This window comes from Moschus berezovskii, chromosome 17 (genome assembly GCF_049115385.1).
Source record: "Moschus berezovskii isolate FMDL1 chromosome 17, NW_MosBer_1.0, whole genome shotgun sequence".
NCBI classification, from domain to species: Eukaryota; Metazoa; Chordata; class Mammalia; order Artiodactyla; family Moschidae; genus Moschus; species Moschus berezovskii.
Window position 1 is genome coordinate 62,229,192 of NC_142476.1, and position 27,748 is coordinate 62,256,939.

Here is a 27,748-nt window from a genome sequence, read left to right on the forward strand (position 1 = left end):
TGGCATCCATCAGCTCTGTCACCAGCTAGAATGATATTGTGAAGAATGATATTGCAAGTTCAAGTGATATTGCAAAGACTGCCAGTGCTTCTGTCCCCAGAGAATGTTCCAGCTGGTTCATGTCTCTCTGGCAGCTACTTTAAGATCAGTATGTGGGTCTCCTTTGCTTATGATCTAGGTGCTTTTCAAACTATTTCTTTTGCACTGGATCTCAGGGTGAGTGGGTCTGTATGTGAGCCTTTTAATAGTAGGTTCTCCCTTCCCTTCAGTTCTGATGTTTTCCTGGATTTAATTCCCATTCATTTGCTAAATTAGATGTTTTGAGGGGGTCACCTTTCCTGTGCTGGACCTGAGGGTTGGGTACCTCACGTGGTGCTCAGTCTCTTCACTCCTTGAGGAAAAGTTTTTGTATTTTTGGAATCGCTCCCAACTGTGGGTAACTGCTCCTGGTGTGGAGTCCCGCATGAAATCATGTCTCTGCCTTTCCTACTTCTCTCCATACATCTCTTTTACCTTTTCTTGTCAAGATGTTGTTCATCTAGTTCTCAGGTCCTTTAGAAAGGAAAACTGCTCCTTATGTAACTGTAACTATGTTGTGTTAATGGAAGGAGGTAAGTTTACGGTCCTCCTATGCTGCTATCTTTAACCCCTCCCGGAAGCTAGCCTGGTGTTACTGGTTTATTGTAAAAGATACAACTCAGAAACAGCCATGTCGAAGACATACATAGGGTAGTGTATGGAAGGAAGGGTGTGGAGCTTCCATGTCCTCTCTGAGTGCACCACTGTTGCAGCACCTTGATGTGCTGAGTAACCTGGAAGATACCCATTCAATTATAAATTTTTATGGAGATTTCATTACTTACTTAGACATTGTTAATGAAATTGTAAGCCACTAACAAGATCTCTGGTCCCTCTCCCGGTCTCTGTAGGTTGGGTGTAGGGCTGAAATTTACGAGCTTCTAATAATGGTTTAGTCTTTCTGGCAACCATCCCCCTATACTGAACTGCCTAGCGCCACCACTTATCTCATTAACATACAGAAGAATTTTATCACTGCATAAATTCAAAGGGTTTTAGGAACTGTGTACCAGGGACAAAGATCAAATATTTATTTTTATTATACTACAGCTATTATAACTATATATTTTCTAATTGACAGTTTTTATGTATGTAGAACAAAAATGGACAAAACTAAAAGGGTAGACCTATTAATTTCATAATAGGAAATTTTGACACACTGTTTTCATAGCTGATACAAGTAGATGAAAATCAATAAGGAGTAAAAGATATGAATAACAATTAACAGACAACTTAATTGATGCTGATGAATGCTAATTTCTTATCTAGCGCATGTGGAACATTTACCATTTATTAGTGTATGGAGATGCAGTAGGTATTTTGGTACATGGACCTTGTATCCTGTGACCATATTTTAAATCCATTTATTAGTTTTAGGAGGTATTTTTTATATATATGACTGCCTGTTAGGTTGTCTGCCTTCTGTGCTGGCTAGTCTTTATTTCCTTTTCCTATCTGCTTTACAGTTACCAACATGAAAATTCAGTCTCTGGAGTATGGGGTAAAGTTTCTACCTTCATGGTAAAAGCCAGCTATGCTTGCTTGTGTTACAGTAGTCTTAGATGCACTTAGTTTTGATGCTATACCACTTTCTTTCATTCTAGTTCTGAAATTTACTTAAAAGGTGATTTTATTTTTTTATTTTTATTTTTTTTACTGTTTTATTTTATTTATTTTATTTTTTATTGGAGGCTAATTATTTTACAATATTATATTGGTTGGTTTTGCCATACATTGACATGAATCTGCCCCGGGTGTACATGAATTCCCCTTCCTGAACACCCCTCCCATTTCCCTCCGCCCCTTGTCCTCCCTCTGGGTCATCCCTGCACACCAGCCCCGAGCATCCTGTATCATGCATCAACCCTGAACTGGCGATTCGTTTCACATATGATAATATACATGTTTCAATGCCATTCTCCCAAATCATCCCACCCTCACCCTCTCCCATAGAGTCCCAAAGACTGTTCTATACATCTGTGTCTCTTTTGCTGTCTCGTATACAGGGTGATTTTAATAGTTTTTCAAGTTTACTATTGGGTTAGCCAAAATGTTCCTTCAGTTTTTAAGTAAAAATAAATGAAACATTTTTCATTTTCATCAAGGACTTTATTGAACAATGTATTCATTGTTTTGTTCCACTATGTTCTGCCATTTTTTCAGGCAACTTCATAATTCTGTCTTCCAAAACTTTTTCTTTTTGAGCAAAGAACTGTTCAAGACCCTTTTATAGTCTTCCAGGGAATTGAAATCTTTCCCATTAAGAGAATTTTGTAAAGACCAAAATAAATGGAAATCTGAAGGTAAAATATCTGGTGAATAGAGCAGCTGAATGAGAATTCCCAGCCAAGGTGAAAGAATTTTTGCCTGTTCGTCAAAGAAACAGTGCAGTCTCGGGTTATCCTGATGGAAGATGACTAAATTCATGGCCCTTTTTGTTGAGTGCTGCTTTCAGCTAGTCTAATTGGGAGCAATACTTGTTGGAATGAGTCCTTTTGTTTTTCTGGAAGGAGCTCCTAGTACAGAAAGAAAGTGAAAGTGAAAGTCACTCTGTCGTGTCCAACTCTTTGGACCCCATGGACTACATAGTTCATGGAATTCTTTAGGCTAGAATACTAGAATACTGGAGTGGGTAGCCGTTCCCTTTTCTAGGGGATCTTTCCAACGCAGGGATCCAGCCCAGGTCTCCCACATTGTTGCTGTTAAGTTGCACATTGCAGGTAGATTCTTTACCAGCTGAGCCACCAGGGAAGCCCAAGAATACTGGAATGGGTAGCCTATCACTTCTCCAGGGGCTCTTCCCAACCCAGGAATCAAATTGGGGTCTCCTGCATTGCAGGTGGGTTCTTTACCAGCTGACCTAGCAGGGAAGATCCAAAAACCATCATTCAGGTCCCCCTCCCAAGTAGATTTGAGGAGGTCATTGAGATGGTTATTCAACACTTCTTTTTTTGTGTGCTTGTGTGCTCAGTTGCTTCAGACTCTGCGACTTATGGACTGTAGCCCACTGGACTTCTCTGTTCATGGGATTCTCTAGGCAGGAATGCTAGAGCATGTTGCCATGCCCTCCGCAAGGGGATCTTCTGGACCCAGACATCCAACCTGTGTTTCCTGTGTCTCCTACATCGAGGGTGGATTCTTTACCACTGAACCACCTGGGAAGCCCAAGTAAGAATACTGGAGTGGGTAGCCATGCCCTCCTCCAGGGGATCTTCCCAAACCAGGGATCGAACCCGGGTCTCCTGCATTGCAGGCAGATTCTTTATCGTCTGAGCCACCAGGGAAACCCTTCAAATCCTACCATATAAACATCATCACCTTCTTTGGATGAAGACCAGCCTTTGCTATGGTTGTTGGTGGTTCATTTCACTTGCCCCATGATCTTTTCCATTCCATATTATTGTATAGTATCCATTTTTCATCCCCATCACCATTTGTTTTTAAAATGGAACATTTTTGTTGTTTTAGTAGAAAATCATATGTGGAAATATGGTCAAGAAGTTTTTTTTTAACTTGTGTGGAACCCAAACATCCTTAATATAACCAAGCTCGTGCAAATGATTTTCAATGCTTGATTTGGATATTTTGGGTATACTGGCTATCTTCTGCATGGTATAATGTTGATTGTTATCATTGTCTCGATTTGATCTCTGTCCACTTCAACTGGTCTACCTGACCATGGAGCATTGTCTAGCGAGCAGCCTGTGCTCATGATCAGTTGTGTCCAACTCTTTGTGACTCCATGGGCTGTAGCCTGCCAGGCTCCACTGTCCGTGGAATTTTCCAGGCAAGGATACTGGAGTAGGTTGCCATTTTCTATTCTACTAACGAGCAGTCACCAGCACAAAATTTCGCAAACCACTTTTGACACATTTGGTCAGTCACAACACCTTCTCTATGCTGCTGCTAAGTCACTTCAGTCGTGTCCGACTCTTTGTGACCCCATAGACAGAAGCCCACCAGGTTCCCCCGTCCCTGGGATTCTCCAGGCAAGAACACTGAAGTGGGTTGCCATTTCCTTCTCCAATGTGTGAAAGTGAAAAGTGAAAGTGAAGTCGCTCAGTCGTGTCCGACTCAGCGACCCCACAGACTGCAGCCTACCAGGCTCCTCCATCCATGGGATTTTCTAGGCAAGAGTACTGGAGTGGCTTGCCATTGCCTTCTCCGAAAGCCTCACCCCACCGTCCCTGGGTGGGCTCGAACCACCAACCTTTCAGTTAACAGCTGAACACGCTAACCGATTGCACCCCAGAGACAGCGGTGCACCTTCTCTATACTCTGCCCAAAACTTTTTTTTTCATTATAGATGAATTTTTTCCTTTCTTGAAAAATAAAACATAATAGGCTAAAAATGTTACTTTTTTCTTCCATCTTCAATCTTAAAATGGCTATACAAACATTCACCAGTTTTGATAAGTTTTTTTAAAAATCCACACTGATATGACTGCTGTCACAACACAATCTAACAAAAGTATTTCGAATGAAGTTAAAGACAACTAAGCACTGCTAGAGCCACGACTGGAAAAACCGAATGAACCTTTGGCCAACCTGATATGTTTGGAAAACTCCTTCAAAGTTTCTAACCTTACATACCACCAAAAATAGAAGTGTTTATTTTCCTATGTGAACTTTAGACTCAACTTGTCTACTTAAAGTGTTATTTTCATTAAGATAATGTTAAATTTATAGGTTAATTAACGGAGAATTGATACCCAGTATTCTTTGGGGATTTATATGATTTATAAATTTAAAGAAGAAAGATTGGCTCATTTACTACATATTTTTTCTTCTGTTGCTATTGGGATATTTCTCTACCATTATATTTTCATTTCTTTCTTGAAAAATATGAATGTCATTTTTTAAATGTACATTAGTTCTTTAATATTACTTCTTTTCAGTTCAGTTCAGTCAGTCAGTTGTGTCCGACTCTTTGTGACCCAATGGACTGCAGCATACCAGGCTTCCCTGTCCATCACCAACTCCTGAGCTTGCTCAAACTCATATCCATCGAGTTGGTGATGCCATCCAACCATCTCATCCTCTCTTGTCCCCTTCTCCTCCCACCTTCAATCTTGCCCAGCATCAGGGTCTTTTCCAGTGAGTCCATTCTTTGCATCAGGTGGCCAAAATATTGGAGCTTCAGCGTCAGTCCTTCCAATGAATATTCAGGACTGATTTCCTTCAGGATTGACTGGTTGGATCTCTTTGCAGTCCAAGGGACTTTCAAGAGTCTTTTCCAACACCACAGTTCAAAAGCATTAATTCTTCGGTGCTCAGCTTTCTTTACAGTCCAACTCTCACATCCATACATGACCACTGGAAAAACCATAGCCTTGACTAGACGGACCTTTGTTGGCAAAGGAATGTCTCTGCTTTTTAATATGCTATCTAGGTTGGTCACAGCTTTTCTTCCAAGGAGCAAGTGTCTTTTAATTACATGGCTACAGTCATCATCTGCAGTGATTTTGGAGCCCCTAAAAGTAAAGTCTGTCACTGTTTGCATTATTTCCCCATTTATTTGCCATGAAGTGATGGGACCAGATGCCATGATCTTAGTTTTCTGAATATTGAGTTTTAAACCAACTTTTTCACTCTCTTCTTTCATTTTCATCAAGAGGCTCTTTAGTTCTTCTTTGCTTTCTGCCATAAGGGTGGTGTCATCTGCATATCTGAGATTATGGATATTTCTCCCAGCAATCTTGATTCCAGCTTGTGCTTCATCCAGCCCAGCATTATGATGTATTCTGCATATAAGTTAAATAAGCAGGGTGACAATATACAGCCTTGACGTACTCCTTTCCCGATTTGGAACCAGTCTGTTGTTCCATGTCCAGTTCTAATTGTTGCTTCTTGACCTGCATACCGGTTTCTCAGGAAAGCTTCTTTTACCAGCTGTCTTACCAAAGTACTTTGTGGTTTTCAGTAGTTTCCTTTTCATTCTCTATTTTATTCATGTTAAAGTGTACAATTCTGACTTGTACCAAAAATGATAAAATTTGAAATGAAGACTGACAGTTTTTTTGTGAGTTCTCATTAGTCTTTTAGTTTATTGACTTCGAGCTTTAACTCCCTATGTCATTGCTCTTAACCTGTGCCTCAGTTTTCTTCCTTAATGTAGTTTGGGCTGTGGTTTAACCATTCTTGTGTCTATCTAATCTCATTTTATCCATCCTAGATTTTCGGGGTTCTTTAAAATATCTGATTAGTTGATGTTCTTATTTTCCGATGTTGTAATTTTATTCCTTTAAACAACTTACAGTTTCTATAATTTTGTGAGATTGAGGGTGAGAGAGAAGTAAATATCATTTACTATCTCAAAATACTTTAAATACTAACAAAAAGAAAACTTTATCATTAATAAAAGTCAGTATGCCTGGCTTTTGTTCTTTAGTAATTAAATATTTCTTGACTGGTCTGCACAGACTGCGGTTCTTTATATTACTTCAGTGTTTCAATCCTTGGAGAATCCCAGTCTTCCATGTTCTGCCTCTACATATCTTTCATGAATGTCTGTAGTCCCTGTACTCTAGAATACTGGTTGTTTTTTATATTTTTAATTTCTGAACTATAAGATACTGTATTACTCTCTTCTCTTTGCTTCATTGGGTTTTAATCAGTATGTTGGAGCCATATCCGGTTCAGAGTTATCAGGATCCTCTGTTAAAAAAAGATTTAAGACATGAACTTGGAGCCAACTTGAAGACTTAACTACCTTTCCCCAAATGTAAACCTTTGTTCCCCACTTTGGATCGCAAAATAGACTCAAAATATGCATATCCAGCTAGCTGCATTGAGGTTTCCAGTCAACCTTAAAAACTCGTTTGCTAGTGGAACAGAGTCATGTTGAGATATGGGCTTCTGGGCTGATTTGCTTTAAGGCTTAATCCATTTCTTAATTGTGGACAGAAGTGAAGGAGAATTACTGTGGTTTTTCAACACTTGTCTCTTGACTCAGAGAGGGTAGAACCTTTTTTGCTTTAAAGATAGACTGTTTTTATTCACTCCAAACTTGATCTCTAGGAAGAAAAAGGCAGCAGGAAAAGTTTTACAGAAGCTAGAAATAGAGCAGAGTGAATTTGCCCAGGCTCACCTCTTTCCATACTGTTCCTGCAAGATAGTTTAAAATGACTCTTGCATTATATTTGTAGCCAATATTAATGGATATTGCGTTTCCAGAAAAAGTAGAGATCATCCTGGCCTAACAAAATATATTTTGTTATTACTGTGGCTTCTTTAAAATCATTACATATTTTGAAATCTGTGAAAAGAATTGATGGCAGAATGAAATCAATGAAAGAAATGAATGGGAAAATGAAATCAGTGGATTAATGAGTTCAGAAAAATGGGAGTGAAGATGTAAGACACTTTTATCTTTTTATTGGGGAAGGTGAGAACCTTGTACAACTCCTTCCTAGCACTTGTACTTTTAAATTTCCTTATTTCTGTGTTTAATATTTGTGTTCACCAATAAACTCTATGTGAAGGCAAGGACTGAATTTCTTTATTCCTTATACTCAGTACTTAGCATAGAGCTTTAGAATATAATCATTTTCCTTATTGGATCTTAAAAGCAGAAAAGTGGAGTTTTTTTTTTCTTTCATCCTTGTCTGTTTTGACTAATGAAAAAAATACTTATCAATCATACACTGTAATCTAAACATGTTCTATACCTGTGACTAGGATCACAGTCTAATCTACAAGAGGGAAAGGTACACAACATTCAGATCTACTTCTGTAATTTTCTGGCTTTTTTTTTTTTCCAATTGTATTTCTACTCATAGGTAATAAAATTGGGGTAGTTTTGTAAACATTGATGTCAAATTGGCTGTTCTTACCAGATATTTTAAGTCTTTTCCCCATGTGCTGAAACATTTTCTTTTAAACCTGATTGTTCTAATGGTTCCAAACAGTAATGTTAAGCTAGAATGTATGCTGCATGAGTATAAGGATTTTATTCCCTGTCAGTTCACTGTGGCTCCCCAGCACCGAATAGTAACAGTAGGTGCTCAGAACATAAATGAATTATTTAAGTCCTATTTTTTTCTATATTAGAGATGATGCTCTCCAAAGCATTTTGAACAAAATGCTTTTGCTGTGTTTCAGCTGATTTCTTAAATAATTACTTTAGAATAAACTTCTAGAAGAGGACTTTGCTGGTTGAAAGAATATAGACAACTTACATGATTTCGTGGTTTTCTCTATGAAATAATGCTGTCTGTGGCTCTTTTTTACACTTTAATTTTATAAATTTTCTATAATAATTCTAAAAGAATCAAAAGAATTTTTTTCTTTTAAGTGCATTTCTTTTATTCAGGGAGCAGTTGGTAATCTTGTGCCTAGACTATAAGGGTTTTTGGTGGTGGTGGTGAAAGATGAGAATTGAAAGTTCTCTTGGGCAATGCAGTGAATGATTTGGTATGCTATGGTAAGGAACGTTATTTCATAGGAATGGGACTCCTATCAAATGTTAATAAGCAGAGTAGTGATATTAATCAGAATGATAGGAAAGATAATACCGATAGTGTCGATGAAGGATTTGTTAGAGAAGAGACCAGAAGGGAGGGAGATCCTAGATATGTCACTCCCAACAGCCACATTATATTTAATCATTGATTTTTTAAAATTCTAAGTATTTCTTGAATTTCATCCTGTCTTCCTTAGTTAGGTCCTCAAAATCTTTCACCTCAGCTACTTACCTTACTCAGCTTATAACCTCATGTCTTTCCTTGCCTCAGACCCAGTCTCCACAGAGCTATTTAAGTGATGTAACAACTGTGAAGAATTGTTCCCTATTATCTGCATTTTAAGGTTTTGGTTGATTAACATGGCATACAAGCGCTTGCATTACTTGGACCCTTCAGTTTTATTTCTAGCTATTCCCTGTTAGGAAGAAACCCTTTTCTAAGAAAGACAACTGCTTATTATCCCTGATTGTCTTCACCCCTTTTCCCCTCACAGACATCACTTGCTTCTGTGCCTTGCTTATGCTGTCCCCATTTCCCAAAATATTCCGTCTTTAATCAGATCCTCTTGGTCCCCCTTATTTGGGGTTCACTGTGTAAAACTCATATGTCAGTTACCTCTTTCAAAAAACTTTAACATATGTATTCACAAATTACATAGATCCCTCCCTTCTCCCCCATTTTGGGTTAGGAATCTCTTTGCTTTTTATAGGACCTTGTTTTACCTTTCTTTTTATGTTATACTTTAATTATCTGTTTAGTGTTGTTTCCCATACTGGACTGTGAGATTTTTGAGAGCAAGGGCTCTTTTATTTATCTTTGTATTCTCAGCAGTTAGCATAATGTTTGACATAGATAGAGTAAGGTGGTCAAAAAGGAACCTATTATCATTTTCTTCAGATGAAATGAGGGCCTGAACTTGGCCAGTGGAAGTGGGCAAGAAAGGTGGGTAGGATAGACAGAATGTTAAAGAAATCACTTTATATGTCACTGACAAATTAAAGTTAGAAATCATGGATGATTGAGGTATGCAATCTGAGTAAACAGGTTTAATGTGCAGGTTTTTGTCTTATTAAATTTGAGATATATGCTGAACATTTCAGAGAGATGACTAGTAGGCAACTGGAAGTATGGGTCTACCTATTAGGAGATAAGAATTTAGAAGTCATCAGCATATAGATATTAATAGGATCATATATAGGTCAGGGAAGAGAGGAGATATAAAATAGGTGGAGTAGGGATCCTTGGAGAAAATCATTTAATAGGATATGAGAAAAAGAATAAGTGGGAAAATATATTGATCCTCCACGATGTCCAGTAATGAAAAGAGGTTGAAACAGATGAGTTGAAGACAATATATTTTATTTGGAATTTGGAAAGACATTATTAATCTTTGAGAGAGTAATTTCAGTCCAATAGAGGGAAATAGCAAGTAGATTGAAATAGGTCATTACAAGAGGCTGAGAAACTGATGGTGAATGAGTGGAAAAAGCAGGCATATAATATTCTTTAGAAATGTGCTTTATGGAAAAATAATACCTTGTGGAAAGGGGTGTGATATCACTTTCCTGAGGGGAAGATAGGATAGCAATAAAGTTTTTGTTTTATATTTTGTTTTGGATAGAAGATGGTCATGGAAACATCGATCAGTTGGTGTTCAGGTGCCATAAGAAAGAAAGCTTGAAGTTCAGAAACAAATCTTTAATGGATCAAGGGAAAGAAGGAAAGAAAGGAGAGAGTCTGGCATTAAGATTTCAGATGATACTGTTATCCTTGTAAGTGGTGGGGACACTTCTTCCTTGGGCTCAAAAGGAAAAGAAATAAGGAGAAGTAGAAATATAGAAATATTTAAAGGTGATATGAGGAAATGTGAAGGATCTATTTTCTATGAAGTAGACTACTAGGTTATTAGTTGCAGGGTAGGGTTTGGATAGTTCAGGGTTAAGATAGATGGTGATGGCAGGGTGACATATGTTATTTTAGAAGCTTGGTAAAGGGCAAAGGGTTAATGGTGGGGCTGCAAATAGATTTAGGACTCAGTTGAGATGCAACTAAAGAACAAAGCAATAACATTGATATTTAAATAACTGTATATGTGTTGTTTTATGTTTTTTCCATAAAAAGGACTGAAGGAAAGGACAGGGTACTGAAGAATTGCTTAAAGTTACTCATGAGGATTAAGCGAGGCATATAGGTAGGGACAATGATATTTGCTCTATAGTCCTAATGTTTGGAAGAATTGAAGAATGGATGCAGGGCCTGGGGAGTGGGCTGTAGCAGACAGTAGTCTGGCTGTTAGTGGACTGGGAATAAGTCCTACTTGGTCATAGGCCAGTGTGATCTGGAGTCAGTTCAGAGTATTTAATGCATGACTGATAATATTTGCAATTTTGTATGAAAAGGTACCTTTCTCTGTCTCTCTCCCCCTCCCTCTCTCTCTGTTTATTCTTCCTCTCTCTATATATATCAATTAAAGTATATAAAATGAAAGCAACCAGTAGTAGATAATTTACTGTCTTTTAAGACAGTGAATTTTGTATAGAAAAGTAGTATTGACTGGTTTATGAGCTCTTACTACTTAACTATTCATTCCTGATTAAAGTATCTTTGATGGCCTTACATACCCTTGTAGTATTTATCAACTAATAGATTTCAAAATTCAAAGACTGCCCTAAAGAGATAATTTTTTTCCTCTAAAGTATTTTGTCTTCTGTCAGGAATTTGTCAGTAGATATTATATAGACCCAGTGGATAGGTTCACCTCTGGCACAGATGTCTGATAGGAACAGCACCTCTCCCAGTTATGCTTTTTCTTAAAAAATAAAAAAAAGCTATGAAAATAAAAGCATAATTTATATAACGCCTACAAGAAATGCATAAATTATGGGAAATAAAGGAGCAAGATACAGTTGAAAATCAACAGCTCTACGAGTTAAGAACCTTCTCTCTACAACTCAATTGTTGTCAGTGACTGCTTAACTTAACGCTGGGTTTTCCTTTTTGCTTTCAGGAAAACCTTTAACTTACGCCCTGGGTGTTGCCTGTCCACAGTTTCCTGGTGGCTCACCGCTTCTGCCTGCTCCAGCCTTGCTCCGGCAGCTTCAAGGCTTCTGGGCTTCAGAGCTTGTTGTGAAAGCTTGCTGCTTTGGCCTGCTACCCCTGCTTCAGGTGTCAAAAGCTTTTAATTAGCTTGCTTCCTCTAATTACCATAAGTAGGCCCTTATGTGTCTGCATAACCTAGTCCTAGAGTTTGAAAGGAGAATTATTTTTAGCCATTCATTCTTCCTTAAAAAGTCTGTTCCCTGGCTCTATGGGGAGTAAAAGAAGTTTGAAGTTATGTTGCATGATTCACCTTTATTAGCCTCTGTATATACAGGGCTAGTCTTCAGTCCATAGGAGTACTCTGGCATGGGCATACTGTATTTTTATAGCTAATGTCTGCTCTAATTGCTCAATGCCCAGGCTATACCAATTTCTAAATATTTTGACTATCACTAGTAGATATATAAATTGCATCTCCATAGAGGGAATACCTCTAGCCAGTTTAGTTAACTCTTTATAGTGTTTTTGATTTGTTAAAGTGTCTTAATTTTTTTATTAAATATTTTGAATATAAGCTGATCACTAACAGAAGAGTTTATAGAAAACAAATACAGTTATTTCCATACATATTAACCACGATCACCGTTAACATGGCAGCAGGTATCAAGACTACAGGCGAGACGAATGGGACGATCTCTATAAAGACCTACAGAACTGTCTAGTACTCACAGCAGTAAATAACACCAGCTTTGTAATCACATAGTGAGGACTGTAGAAACTACTTTAGTGTGGTGTAAGAATTGATTATGGCAGTATATGTATTGTGCCTAGCCCAGTGCCAGGCACAGAGTAAGGAAGCTTTCTATAATTGGGTGTTTTTAATATTTTATTATTATTAATAATAAATGATGAGAAAGAAAGAGACAATGACATGAAACAATAATAATGAACAGTAACCATAGGCAAAAGATAGTGAAAGCTAAGTTGAGAAGTTGAGAGTTTAAAAGCCATACATATGATTAAGAGAGCAGCATGAGCTGGAATAATCTGGTACACACTTAATAAACCTTTAAATAGAGAATTGTATTTCTTTTATCATAATGCCTTATCTTTATTTTAGTTTCAGCCTCAGTTTAATAGTGTTCTTGAAGCTTGAGCATATAGATGGTTTTCAGTAGTCTTAAGTATATATGCTCATATAGACTACAGATCACTTGTTATTTATTCAGTAAATATTCATTGAGTACCTACTGATTCCCAAGCACTGGCACATACTAGTGAACAAAGGAGAAAAAAATAATTTCTGCCCTCATAGAGGTTATGTAGAACATATTGTGTGAGTGAGGCAGACAATAAGCACAATAGGTAAATAGAATATATAATTTGTTAAATAATAAGAGTTAAGGGAAAGAAAGAAGCAAAGAAATGGGATAGAAAGTGTGAAGGGCAGAATGACATTTTAGTGAGGGAGTGAGAGAGCAAACCATCTAGCTGTGGCGGAGTGTGGGGAGCGGGGAGACCGTTTGAGACTTCAGTGCACGAACACTAAGTTGACTTTGAACAAGGTGATCAGTATGTTTTGAGCAGAGTGAGCTAGGAGGAGAGTGGTATGAGATCTGGGAGACTGGAAGACCAGGGTGTGTTGGAACCCATAATACTTAGAAGTTATATTTAGAACTTTGAATTTTACATGGAGAGAAGAAACAAAGTTTTGGAGCAGAGTGTCACGATATGAGCTAGTTTAAACAGAATCACTGTGGCTGCTGTTTTGAGAATAAATTTTGGAGGATAAGAGCAGAAGTAAGAGAGGACAATAGAGAGAATAGAAGTAAGAAGTAATAGAGGACAGTCCAGGCAAGACTGGTGGATAGGAATGGGATGGACCAGAGGAGGTATGGTGAATTTTAGATACATTGAATGTAGGCTAGATCTGTGGAACTGCATGACAACTGCTTCTTGATTATTGAAATCTGTTTAGTACAGTATGATCATTCTTAGTTATATGCTGTATCTATAAGTGATAATTCAGAACTCATTCATTTATACTTGTCACCTCCTGATTTTTCTATGGCGTTTGCTGATTTTCTGATATCATAGTGCTTTTAATAAGACATCTGTGTATTTGGTGCTTTTAAAAATACGTCTTTCTTCTGCATTAAATTTATAATCTTCTAGTTCGTACTAAATGAACTTTATGTTTTGATCAAATTAGATAAGAAAGGACATTTTAACATACTGCCCTTTTGTATATCAGTTAGCTGTGGTTCTTGAAAGTCTAGAACCTAGAGTTTTAGGACAATCCCTTCTTCTTCAAGTTTGCAGAATTGAACATGAAAATGATCTGTAGTGTTAAAGGAGAAAAGCGTGATCAATTTTATCACTTCATCAACTTCATTATTCTTGTCTCATTATGTCATCAATTTGATAATTTAAGAATTGTTTCTGAATTGACTTTTAAAAAATTCAAAAGTAGTTGATTTACAATGTTGTGTTGGTTTCTGGTGTACAGCAAAGTGATACACACACACATTTTTTTTCATATTCTTTTCCATTATGGTTTATGATTGGATATTAAATGTAGTTCCCTGTGCAAACAATAGGACTTTGTTGTTTATCTGTTTTATATGCAGTACTTCGTATCTGCTAATCCAAACTCCTAGTTTGTCCCTCCCTTACCCTAGTTCCCCTTTGGGAACCATAATTTTGTTTTCTGTGTGAACTGACCTATTTAATTTCACCACATCCTACTTCATTCCAGAGATTTTAGGCAGCTCATGAAACTGTTGTAAGACAGTGCTGAGAATGTTTTTCACCCTGCAGCAGCTTGACATTCCTGATTAACACATAGACGTGAAATGTGGGTCTCATTTTGGCCCTTATCAACCACACTATAGTAACTCAACAATTAGTGGTCATTTCATGTTCAGGATGAATTATGGTAATACTAGCCTCTCCATGTTTCAAATTTTGTATGTCCTATATAGAAAATATAGAAAGGAGGATAGAAATCATATCCCCTAGAAATAACTGATTTTTAAGGGTCTAATGCTTGTCTTTTTCAGAATACATATAGAAAAGTATAGGTATATATTTTATGTGTATATATAGAAAAATTTATTTTAGTTTATAAACTTTAATGAAATTCTTTTAAACAGTACATTGTGAACGTTCTCCTATTAATTAGTAATCTTTAACAACATATTCAAGAATTTAAAACATTTTCTATTGTTTGTGGTATATTCAGTCAGTTTTACCTTTCAAAATGTATTTATTTTCAATATTTCACTATTGGAAATTGCACATAAATATTGTAACTTAGTTTTTATTTGTATGAATGTTCCTTTGAGGATATTTCTAACTATATTTCTATGTGTATGTATGTGTCATGTGTAAACATTTATAAAATTGAGTGTTGAAGAGACCAAAGCTGCTTATTTCCTAGTTAAAGAAATTGAAGAAATTAAGATGTATAGGGTCTACCACGTCTTAGTGATAGAGCAAACAACAGTTAAGAGACTGGGCTATAATGTGCTTAGTGCAGTACCTGACATGTAATAATAGCTAGTGGTTATTGAACAGTTGTGCTATGTGCTTAGTTGCTCAATCATATCTGACTCTTTGCCATCCCATGGACTGTAGCCCATCAGGGTCCTCTGTCCATGGGGATTCTCTAGGCAAGAATACTGGAGTGGGTTGCTGTGTCCTCCTCCAAGGGATCTTCCTAAGCCAGGGATCAAACCCAGGTCTCCTGCCTTATAGGTGGATTCTTTACTGTCTGAGCAACCAGGGAAGCCCAGGAGTACTAGAGGGGGTAGCCTATCCCTGCTCCAGCGGATCTTCCCAATCCAAGAATCGAATTGGGGTCTCCGGCTTTACAGGAAGATTCTTCACCAGCTGAGGTACCAAGGAAGCCCCATTGAACACTTACCAAGTGCCAGACCCTGTTGTATGCACTTTATACTTGTGTATAACCCGATTCTGGCTGCACAGACCGTGTTATCACCACTACCCTGAACAGTAAGTGCTAGCTCAGTGTTTGAGTGTTCAGTAAATACTCGCTTATTTCTACTGCTCATCTCTATAATCCAGAGGTGGTTTTGATTCCAGTAGTTTTTGGATTTTAGAAAGATAATTTAGTATATATACTCTGTATTGCACTCTTAATGGGGTTTTGAGCAAAACCTCATAAGCAAATGCTTATGAGGTGTTTCTGCAATGAAGCACATTTATTTTTATATTTAGTGAGATTTTTAAAAAACAAACAAACTCCCTCAAAGTGTGATTAGCCTGATGTCAGTGTATGTTCCCAAATGAATTGTGAAAACCCTTTATCTTGCAGAATTGCAGGTAAAGGATTGTGGACCTGCATAAAACTCTTAGAAGAGTACTTGGGCATTTAGTACACACTCAATATGTGTTGATGGATTCCTACTACACTATTGGGTATCCTCAGGTACTTCTGTACTCATATGCATAGAAAATTGGTGACTCATACAGTGCTGGGAGGAGTTCTTATCACCCCATATGACCTGAGGAGGGCAAATCTTAAGTGTTGGAGTCTTTCAGCAGTTCTTCTCTAATTTTAGTATATGTGCTGCCGAAGTGAGCACAGCAATTCTTCTCTAAATCAGAAGAGGAGAAGGCTTGAGTGATAGCCTTCCTTATCTCTTCCCTGTCCTCAATGTAGGCATGTCTACCTCTGTGCTCCTATCCTTCCATCCATTTGTGCAGTATATGATTTGAGTCTTCACAGTAGTGTAACTTGTGTTTTCAGTCTATCAGAGATCTTAGTGAAAAAAAAGTTTTAAGTTTTTCTGTACACTCTATTACAGTACTCCCCTCCTCCTTTTTGGTGATAAGAACATTTAAGATCTACTTTGTTGGCAATTTCTAAGAATATAATACAATACTGTTAACTATAGTCAACATACTGTACATTAGATCTCCAGAACTTATCATATAACTGAAAAACTTATACCCTTTGACCATTATCTCCCCATTTCCCTCAACCCCCCGTCACTGGCACCACCATTCTAGAATTAGAATTCTAGAAATAGATTTCTCTGTTTATATGAGTTTACCTTTTTATATTTTTCCATATAAGTGAGGTCACACCGTTTTTGTCTTTCTGTTTCTGGCTTATTTCACTTAGCATAATGCCCTCCAGGTTTATCCGTGTTGTCACAAAAGACAGATTTCCTTCTTTTAATGGCTGAATAATATTCTATTTTAAAAATCCATTCATTTGTCAATGGGCTTTTAGGTTGTTTCTATATCTTGTACAGCCCCTTTTCTTTAAATGTGAACCCATTAAGAGATCCATAACTGATGCAGAAATGATGGATCCATAACTGATTCATCATTCTGCAGATATGACCAGATATGACTGAAGACTAAAGTGATTGCACTTGAAATTGAGATAGTTTTTCTTCCTTCCCACCATTTTATTAATAATTGATGAAAAACTGTAATCACAGTCATTAGTATAACCATTTATGACATTTCAGTTCAGTCGCTCAGTCGTGTCTGACTCTTTGCGACCCCATGGACTGCAGTGTGCCAGGCCTCCCTGTCCATCACCAACTACCGGAGTTTACTCAAATTCATGTTCATTAAGTTTATGACATTTACCAAGATACATTCTAGTTCAGATAACATTGTAGTGTTACATACTGATTTCCATTATACATGGTCATATTACTGTTATTGTATTCTGATCCAAAAATAAATTTATTAAATGACCCTGATATGTACATATACTATTAGGGTTTTAAAAAGTTTGGCACTTGAGTTTAAACCTCAAATTAAAAAATTCTCTATTCTTGGAAATATCCCTTTAAACTGTTTGTAGATATGCTGTACACTGTTTTCTATTTCTTCATATTAGAGTAGTATTTGTTTTCCCTTTCCAGGCTCCAACAACTGGTAATGGCGTTTGTCTTCTCTTCTGTAGTTCATCATCTGCTGTGTAGCATCTTCAGTGAGCTCCTATGGCCCTTTGAGGTTATCTAGTCAAACTGAGGGAGAGAGGTAGAAACAGAAACGTCATCACTTTGTTAAGAGTGGAAAAAAAAAGGGGGGAATTGTTTATTTATATTTGACAGTTTTTTGATCCACGACTAAAATACAAAATACAGAAATGTCTGTTCCTTTTTTTGTTGGGAAGGAATGTGTGAAGTGTACGATTTGTAGAGATATAAGCCTTAATTGATCTTTAGGGGTGTGTGTGTTGTGGAGGGGGGTTGGTTTAGTGTGCAAGGCTATGTGGCATGAAAAATAATATCATTTTCAGTTTATGTCATGCTGTTTGATCCCCATGAAATGTGTTTGTTTTGGCAACTGGCTTTACCTGTAACATCGTGTTGGAATTTGGCATGCAGTGTTTAATGTTGTTTAGTTGCTAAGTGGTGTCCGATTCTTTGTGACCCTGTAGACTGTAACCCGCCATGCTCCTTTAGCTATGGGATTTCCCAGGCAAGAATACTGGAGTGGATTTCCATTTCTTTCTCCAGGGGATCTTCCCAACCCAGGGATTGAACCCATGTCTCCTGCTTGGCAGGCGGATTCTTTACCACTGAGCCACCTGGGAAGCCCACAGTGTTTACTAAGCTTTAGTTATTTCATATGGTACATTTTGGCCAATTTTTTAGATAGTAGATACTGAGTTTAAATTCCAGGGAAGAAAATTTGAAAAGGAGAATATAATATATAATCACCAACTGATACCATGTTCAAAAACAGAGTTGTTTGACTCATGTTCGCTAATGTAACTTTTTCAACTGACAGTATTATTTGATTTAGGATCTTAGAATTTGAACTGCATGGAAATCATTGATAATTTTGGTATTTATTTTTTTTACAGAGAGGAAAAAGGAAAATGGATGACTGAAAAAAGTATTGTCATATTTTAAAAGTTGTATTTCCTTTTCTAGGTTGCTGTAGTGAAACTAAAAAATGCAGATAAAGTATTTGCCATGAAAATATTGAATAAATGGGAAATGCTGAAAAGAGCTGAGGTAAGATTCTAATTATTGGAATTTTTAAATATCTTAGAAATATTTGCAGAGAAAAATAAAATTATAGAGAGCCAATAGATCTTTAAGTATCATTTAGTAACCTTTTATCTATGATGGCATCATTTTTTTAGGCCTGAAACAGATTTAGGAATTCACAGTTGTGCAATAGTTATTATAAATGTTATGTTCGTGATGATATTTTAATGTTGTCTGAAAACCAAATGGAAACTCTTGTAATGTCGGGTTTGACCCTTATGTTAAAAGGATGTACAGTAACCAGTTTCTTTGATAGGAAGAAATTTTGTAGTGATGGATATCCAATTTGACATAACTTATTTATATTATTTTGTATTTATCTCTATTCTGCTCTAAGCAAAAACCAGCAGGAATTTTGAATATGTCCTATACAAATTCTATTTATTGCTGACTATGCAGTTAAATTTATGTTATGTTCTATATTATTAAGAATGAGAGTAAAACCTTCTGTTGTATAAGAATTGTCAGCATTTTTATCTCAGTACTAAATTTGAGAGAAAGATTGACTGATGTTAAAAATGTCTAACAGCTGGTATGATATGGTCAAAACTGACATTCCCTACATGTAAATTTTGGGGAGGGGTTCTAGAGGTCTCCTGCTGTGCTGGGTTATAGTGAGTTCCTGGATGAGGTAGGGCATCCAGGAGCCTCAGGGATGCAGAACTTAGCAGTGTGGAAGTATTTAAATATTTTAACTTGCAAAAGGGTTATACTGCTGAGTAGGTGAGTATTAGCCCTGAAGGTTAGTAAGATCCATAAGAGAATAATGAGAAATTAGCCCTTAGAAATCTTTATTTATCAGTACTTGTAGCAACCTAAAAAACAATAACACATAGGGAAAAGCAAAAATGGTTCGCATGATGATAGATACATACCCATGGGAGTGAAAGTGCGTGTGTGTTCAGCTTCTCATCGTATCCAACTCTTTGTGACCCCGTGGACTGTAGCCCGCCAGGCTCCTCTGTCCATGGGATTTCCTAGCCGAGAATACTGGAGCGGGTAGCCATTTCTGAATCCAGGGATCAAACCTGTATCTTCCGCATTGGTAGGTGGATTCTTCACCACTGAGCCACTAAGGAAGCCCAGTAGTGAAAGTGAATACTTCAGTATTTCTTTCTTTTAGAAAATATGGAAAATATAACAAAATTCAGAAAAGAAAATAATAATCACTTGTATTCCATCACTTAGGATTAATAACATTTTGGGCATGTTTTGCTTTCAGTCTTTTTCTTTTTTTTTGTCTACTGAAAAAGCTGCACAAGTGAAATGCAGATAAATTCTTTGTAATGTCACATTACAGATAAAGCTAAAGTACTCATTGACTATACCCCACCCTCTTTGCCTCTCAGAGGTAATTACAGAGAGTTAATAAAATCCTGTTTAAAAAAGTATCTGGAAAGTTTCATGTCGTATCTCTGGCATATATGCCAGTGCCTATTATATTCAATAACTTCAGTATTTACTTTTGCATTTCCCCTGACTGTCACTGGTCAGATTGAGTTCAGTATGCAGTCTATTTATTAGGGAGTGCTTTTGAAATTGGCCTTGATCGAAGGGAAAGGAGGTGAAACATGATTTATCAGGGAGACATCAGACTGTCCCAGCAACCTCTGTTGATCCAGCGGGGAGCTGGGGAGCAGATATGGTCCTTCAGAGTTGTCCTGCCTCAGACTAAATGTTTGACCTCTTTGCAGTTGTCTTAGTCAGTCACTGGATGTGGGCTGCTTCCAGAAGGACATGGATGGGGACTAGTAGGCCTTTGGCAGCTGAGACAAAGCCAGGAGGGGCTGATGGCATTGCCAACAGTTGGAGCAATTAAGTCTTATTATTAAAAAATAGTAAATAATTATGTTCTTGATTGTTTTTCAGATTTTGTAATTGTAGTGGGTTAGTGTTCCAGGGTTAGAACTTTTAAAATATTGAATTAAAGTTTGTACTTACTTTTTATGAAGTTGGCTGTTGGGGAAGAATTTTGAAAAGAAAGAATGACTGGTTTAGCTTTACTTATTGACTGGAGAAAGTGGCAAAATTGAGGATAAAACAGGAGTAATTGAAAATTAAATATGATTTTGTTGAATTAAAAAATCATTCATATAGTCTGTTTCTGGGGCAAAAATGGAATAGACATGCTTCTTTTTATCTCTCCCATTAAATACAGTTAAAGACCATGGACATTATCTATAAAACAAATATATGAAGACTCTGAACGGCAGAAAGAATGAGGACCAGCTAGGGGCCATGGAACCCAAGGAACATCATTCATTCTGTGAAGTCTGTATTATTCTGAAGGAACAACTAGATAAGGACCATACAAAGAAAGTTAAAGATCAGTAGGCCTCATGAACAAAGATGCCAATACCCTTAGCAAAATACTAGTAAATAGAATTTGGCAATATATAAAGTGAATTATACACTGTGAGCAAGTGGGGTTTGTTTGAGGGATAGAAGGCTGATTCATTATTTGAAAAGAACTTGCCTCAAGCTACTTGAAACTTTCATTTTTTTAAGGAATTTCTCCATTGAAACTTTGAAAGAGGAATTCATTTTAAAGCAGAAGGGAATTATATTTTTATGCTTGAATTGTCAAATCCTTCTTTGAAAAAATTAAGAAGAAACTTATTTTGATCATTTCTTATCCAGTTTTGGAAAACTGGTCCTACCAGTGTGATGCTTAATAAATTACAAGTGAACAGTAAAATTTCTTATTTTACTCTGTATATTGTTGATACTTTGAAACAATTTTCAGAGATTTACCTCCAATCTGTTTGTCATATTTATTTCTATTTTCGTTGTATAACAAATATATAATTAGCGCAACACAGATTATTTGAAGGTACTAGGAAACTTGTCTCTTTCTGTACCTGGCAGATAAATAATTAGTAAATAATCTTGTAGTTATAAGAGCTTCCCTTGTGGCTCAGCTGCTAAAGAATCTGCCTGCAATGCAGGAGACCTGGGTTCGATCCCTGGGTTGGGAAGATCCCCTGGAGAAGGGAAAGGCTACCCACTTCAGTATTCTGGCCTGGAGAAATCCATGGGGTCACAAAGAGTTGGACATGATTGAGCAACTTTCACTTATAGTTACAAAGATTAATATATCTATAGATTCATCATTTACAAACTGTTAGTATGTCAACATCTTAAGTTAACTTCTCCCAATCAATTCTGTAAATTTTACTTTCTCTTCACATTTAGTCAACTCTTAAGGATTTCACTCACATGGAAGATGTGTTACTCATTTCATTGGAAAATGCAGAATCATTTACAGAAGTGCTCTCCATCTCAAAAGTCAAACCTTTCAGAGGCTCAGTTGTCTCTGTACCATATAGTGGAGGAATAATATATCTTAGTTTAACCGGGATAGTACTGGTTTATGCCTCTTGTCTTACTATTTTTGTTATTGTTGTTAGCCCTATTTTATTATTTTTATAATTGACATGCCAATAGTAGTAGTTAATAGTAGCAGCAGTAGTAATAGTAGTAATGAATTCAGTTCATTAGACTGGGATTGCCTCTCCTTCCTGACCTGTTACCTATAATAAAAAAAGAAAATGCAGGCACTTTGGAAAATAAGTAAAAAGATAAAAGCTTTTTCTTCTCCCTCAGATAACCAGACTTTCTGTTCAAAGTAAATCATTACTAAGAGTTTAGTTTCTTATTTATCCTTTTTTTCTCTTAGACAAATATGTATTTATCTAAATATATATTTATTTGTATACTGTTCATGTTGTATAATGTTCTGTTGTGAGTTACCTTGACAAAGACCATTCTCAGTGAACGTTCAGGTGATTTAGAGCTAGTTCCAAACAGGGCTAAACTTCCACACAGAAGCACACATTTTTTTTTTCTTTTCCTGGCAGTGGACAAAAATTTTGAACATATTCATAGAATTGTCCTTGTTGATAGTTTTGAGTAAAATAGATGGTGAATTTATGACGGTTTACTGAATTGAAAATATAAACACCTGGGATATGGGTATTTATCACGGGGTTTCTGTGGTTTGTTAGTGCTGGGCCCTCTGTAGGCCCTTTCATTTCTGAAATACATGCTGTTCAGTTCTAGGAAATTTTCTTGTATTATTTCTTTGGTAATTTCCTTTCTTCTGTTTCTTTTGCTCTCTCTTTCTGAAACTTTTATTTGGATATACCCTTAATGGACCAGTTAGCTATTTCTCATTATTTCTTTTCTAGTGAGTTTGTGTTGGCTTTTGCTGTAATACTTCAATTGGGTGTTTTATTTCTTCAGCCACCCTTTTAGTATTCAGCAGCACCTCCCTTTGGTCTTTTTTTTTTCATGTTCCTTTTTAGGGAGCCTATGCCTCTGCACTGTAAACTTAAAGAGTTTCTCAGTTTTTTCCTCCCTCTTTAGGTAAGACAGGATGCTCCAGCTGACTGGTGTTAGGTGTTCTCCTTTCTGCCAGTCAAAAGGTCAGTTAGGCTCTGATCGTACTCCAGCAGATTCGGATCTGGTTAATTAGTTCCTCCTAAGAAATATTAAAAGTTTGTCAGATAGCACAGGTTGCTTGTGGTTACTATCATTCACTTGCACTTTTTAAAGGTAAGCATTGCTTCTATTTTCTTTTGCCTTTTCAGCTTTCTTATTTAAAGACGAAATTCCTTCAAGTTCATCCTTATTAAAGATTGCCCTGGTTCTTCTTTATCCTTTTCATTTCTGTATACATTTTAGAATTAGTTTGGCAGTTTTCACAGACACTTATTAAACTATTGGGATTTTGTTTGGGATTGCACATTATCTCTAAATCGAATTGAAGAAAATCTTTGTAATACTGAGTTTTTCAATTCTTCAACTGGTCATATCTAGGCAATGGCACCCCACTCCAGTACTCTTGCCTGGAAAATCCCATGGATGGAGGAGCCTGGTAGTCTGCAGTCCATGGCGTCGCTAAGAGTCAGACATGACTGAGCGACTTCACTTTCACTTTCATGCATTGGAGAAGGAAATGGCAACCCACTCCAGTGTTCTTGCCTGGAGAATCCCAGGGACCAGGGAGCCTGGTGGGCTGCCGTCTATGGGGTCGCACAGAGTCAGACATGACTGAAGTGACTTAGCAGCAGCAGCAGCAAGGGCAGGCCTTGTTAAGAACTGAGTGCCGCAGCAAGTTTCAAAATGCTTTCCTTGCCTCTCTTCCTACTGGAAGATCTAGGAGATTTTTCTTCTTTACTTACTGTTATCATGTGATTGAGCTCCTGGAGGTGAGACTAAAAAATTGTGTAATTCTCCCTGACTGGGTCCCCTGCAGTTTTGAACTCTCAGAGTTGTTCAGACTCTAGAAATCATTTCCAGTTGAGTTTGTCTTAATCCCAGCAGCGTCAGTTCTGGTTTCTGCGGCTCTTTCTGCTCTGGCATCTCTGCTCTGGTAAGCTGCAATATGTTCCCTTTTTGTATATCTTGTTTCATGGTTGCAATGTTTCCTTGTCTCTAAAATATCTATTTGTATGTGTGTATATATATATGTATGTACATCCTTCTTGCCTTGTCTCTGTTTCCTCTATTTTATTCTTTTTCTATTTGGGACTGTTATTCGCATTGATTGCTATCATGAAATGTTGAAAATTATTTCTAACTGTTGGCTTATGGTTTTAATTGAATTTTGCAGTCCTTAAACACCGAACCCCTCCATCTCTCATTTATTTAGTTACCTAGTCTCACTATTATTTTAGAGTTTTCTCTGTAGAGCCTCGCATATCCTTTACTAAGTTTACTCTGAGATAGTTGGTGTTTTTAATTTGCTTTTGGAAATGGTATTATTTATTTATATATTTTTGAAAATGGTATTATTTATTTATTTTTCAGTTTCAGACTTTTTTTTTTTTTAATTGGAGGCTAATTATTTTTCTGTGGACATGAGTTTGAGTGAAATCCAGGAGTTGATGATGGACAGGGAGGCCTGGCGTGCTGTGATTCATGGGGTCACAGAGAGTCGGACACGACTGAGCGACTGAACTGAACTGAACTGAACTTATACAGGGTTATCATTTCCATCTTTCTAAATTCCATATATATGCATTAGTATACTGTATTGGTGTTTTTCTTTCTGGCTTACTTCACTCTGTATAATAGGCTCCAGTTTCATCCACCTCTTTAGAACTGATTCAAATGCATTCTTTTTAATGGCTGAGTAATACTCCATTGTGTACATGTACTAAAGCTTTCTTATCCATTTGTCTGCAGATGGACATCTAGGTTGCTTCCATGTCCTGGCTATTATAAACAATGCAGCGATGAACATTGGAGTACATGTGTCTTTCAATTCTGGTTTCCTCAGTGTGTATACCCAGGAGTGCGATTGCTGGATCTTATGGCAGTTCTAGTTCCAGTTTTTTAAGGAATCTCCACACTGTTCTCCACAGTGGCTGTACTAGTTTGCATTCCCACCAACAGTGTGAGAGGATTCCTTTCTCTCCACACCCTCTCCAGCATTTATTGCTTGTAGACTTTTGGATAGCAGCCATTCTGACTGGTGTGAAATGGCATCTCATTGTGGTTTTGATTTGCATTTCTCTGATTATGAGTGATGTTGAGCATCTTTTCATGTGTTTGTTAGCCATCTGTATGTCTTCTTTGGAGCAATGTCTGTTTAGTTCTTTGTCCCATTTTTTGATGGGGTCATTTATTTTTCTGGAATTGAGCTGCAGGAGCTGCTTGTATATTTTGGAGATTAATTCTTTGTCCGTTGCTTCATTTGCTGTTATTTTCTCCCATTCTGAAGGCTGTCTTTTCACCTTACTTATAGTTTCCTTTGCTGTGCAGAAGCTTTTGATTTTAATTAGGTCCCATTTGTTTATTTTTGCTTTTATTTCCAATATTCTGGGAGGTGGGTCACGGAGGATCCTGCTGTGATTTATGTCGGAGAGTGTTTTGCCTATGTTCTTCTCTAGGAGTTTTATAGTTTCTGGTCTTACATTTTGATCTTTAATCCATTTTGAGTTTATTTTGGTGTATGGTATTAGGAAGTGTTCTTGTTTCATTCTTTTACAAGTGGCTGACCAGTTTTCCCAGCACTACTTGTTAAAGAGACCGTCTTTTCTCCATTGAATATTCTTGCCTCCTTTGTCAAAGATAAGGTGTCCATAGGTGCGTGGATTTATCTCTGGGCTTTCTATTTTGTTCCATTGATCTATATTTCTGTCTTTACGCCAGTACCATACTGTCTTGATGACTGTGGCTTCGTAGTAGAGCCTGGAGTCCAGCAGGTTGATTCCCCCAGTTCCATTCTTCTTCCTCAAGATTGCTTTGGCTATTCGAGGTTTTTTGTATTTCCATACAAATTGTGAGATTATTTGTTCTAGCTCTGTGAAAAATATCATTGGTAGCTTGATAGGGATTGCATTGAATGTATAAATTACTTTGGGTAGTATACTCATTTTGACAAAATTTATTCTTCCAATCCACGAACACAGTATATTTCTCCATCTATGAGTGTCCTCTTTGATTACTTTCACCAATGTTTTATAGTTTTCTATGTACAGGTCTTTTGTTACTTTAGGTAGATGTATTCCTAAGTATTTAATTCTTTTCATTGCAACAGTGAATGGAATAGTTTCCTTAATTTCTCTATTTTCTCATTATTAGTGTATAGTAATGCAAGGGATTTCTGTGTGTTGATTTTATATCCTGCAACTTTACTGTATTCATTGATTAGCTCTAGTAGTTTTCTGGTAGAGTCTTTAGGGTTTTCTGTGTAGAGGATCATGTCATCAGCGAACAGTGAAAATTTTACTTCTTCTTTTCCAATTTGGTTTCCTTTTATGTCTTTTTCTGCTCTGATTGCTGTGGCCAAAACTTCTAGAACTATGTTGAATAATACTGGTGAGAGTGGGCACCCTTGTCTTGTTCCTGACTTTAGGGGGAATGCTTTCAGTTTTTCACCATCGAGGATAATGTTTGCTGTGGGTTTGTCATATATAGCATTTATTATGTTGAGGTATGTTCCTTCTATTCCCATCTTCTGGAGGGTTTTTATCATAAATGGATGTTGAATTTTGTCGAAGGCTTTCTCTGCATCTATTGAGGTAATCATATGATTTTTATGTTTCAGTTTGTTAATGTGGTGTATTACATTGATTGATTTGCAGATATTGAAGAATCCTTGCATTCCTGGGATAAAGCCCACTTGGTCATGATGTATGATCTTCTTAATGTGTTGTTGGATTCTGATTGCTAGAATTTTGTTAAGGATTTTTGCAACTATGTTCATCAGTGATATTGGCCTGTAGTTTTCTTTTTTTGTGGGATCTTTACCAGGTTTTGGGATTAGAGTGATGGTGGCCTCATAGAATGAGTTTGGAAGTTTCCCTTCCTCAGCAATTTTCTGGAAGAGTTTGAGTAGAATAGGTGTAAGCTCTTCTCTAAATTTTTGGTAGAATTCAGCTGTGAAGCCGTCTGGACCTGGGCTTTTGTTTTCTGGAAGATTTCTGATTACAGCTTCTATTTCCGTGCTTGTGATGGGTCTATTAAGATTTTCTATTTCTTCCTGGTTCAGTTTTGGAAAGTTGTACTTTTCTAAGAATTTGTCCATTTCTTCCAAGTTGTCCATTTTATTGCCATATAATTTCTGATACTATTCTCTAATGATCCTTTGTATTTCTGTGTTGTCGGTTGTGATCTCTCCATTTTCATTTCTAATTTTATTGGTTTGGTTCTTCTCCCTTTGTTTCTTGATGAGTCTGACTAGTGGTTTGTCAATTTTATTTATCCTCTCAAAGAACCAGCTTTTGGCTTTGTTGATTTTTGCTATGGTCTCTTTTGTTTCTTTTGCATTTATTTCTGCCCTAAGTTTTAAGATCTCTTTCCTTCTACTAACCCTGGGGTTCTTCATTTCTTCCTTTTCTAGTTTCTTTAGGTGTAGAGTTAGGTTATTTAGTTGACTTCTTTCTTGTTTCTTGAGTTGTGCTTGTATTGCTATGAACCTTCCCCTTAGCACTGCTTTTACAGTGTCCCAGAGGTTTTGGGTTGTTGTGTTTTCATTTTCATTCATTTCTATGCATAGTTTGATTTCTTTTTTTATTTCTTCTATGATTTGTTCGTTATTCAGCAGCGTGTTGTTCAGCCTCCATATGTTGGCATTTTGAATAGTTTTTCTCCTGTAATTGA

At 36.9% G+C, this 27,748-nt stretch overlaps 1 protein-coding gene and 1 non-coding gene across 16 annotated transcripts in view; one reads left to right on the forward strand and one right to left on the reverse strand.

Moving 5' to 3' along the window:
* The window catches only part of CDC42BPA (CDC42 binding protein kinase alpha), a 297,091-nt gene that overhangs the window by 76,417 nt on the left and 192,926 nt on the right, over positions 1-27,748 (forward strand). For all 15 annotated transcript variants that reach the window (XM_088845512.1, XM_088845513.1, XM_055419752.2 and 12 more), the window contains exon 3: positions 18,515-18,598. In XM_088845512.1, coding sequence (XP_088701638.1) covers positions 18,515-18,598 — 84 coding nt within the window. The remainder of the gene's footprint in view (positions 1-18,514; positions 18,599-27,748) is intronic.
* On the reverse strand, positions 4,261-4,334 carry TRNAN-GUU (transfer RNA asparagine (anticodon GUU)). Its single transcript has one exon. It is a non-coding gene; the product is annotated as a tRNA-Asn (tRNA).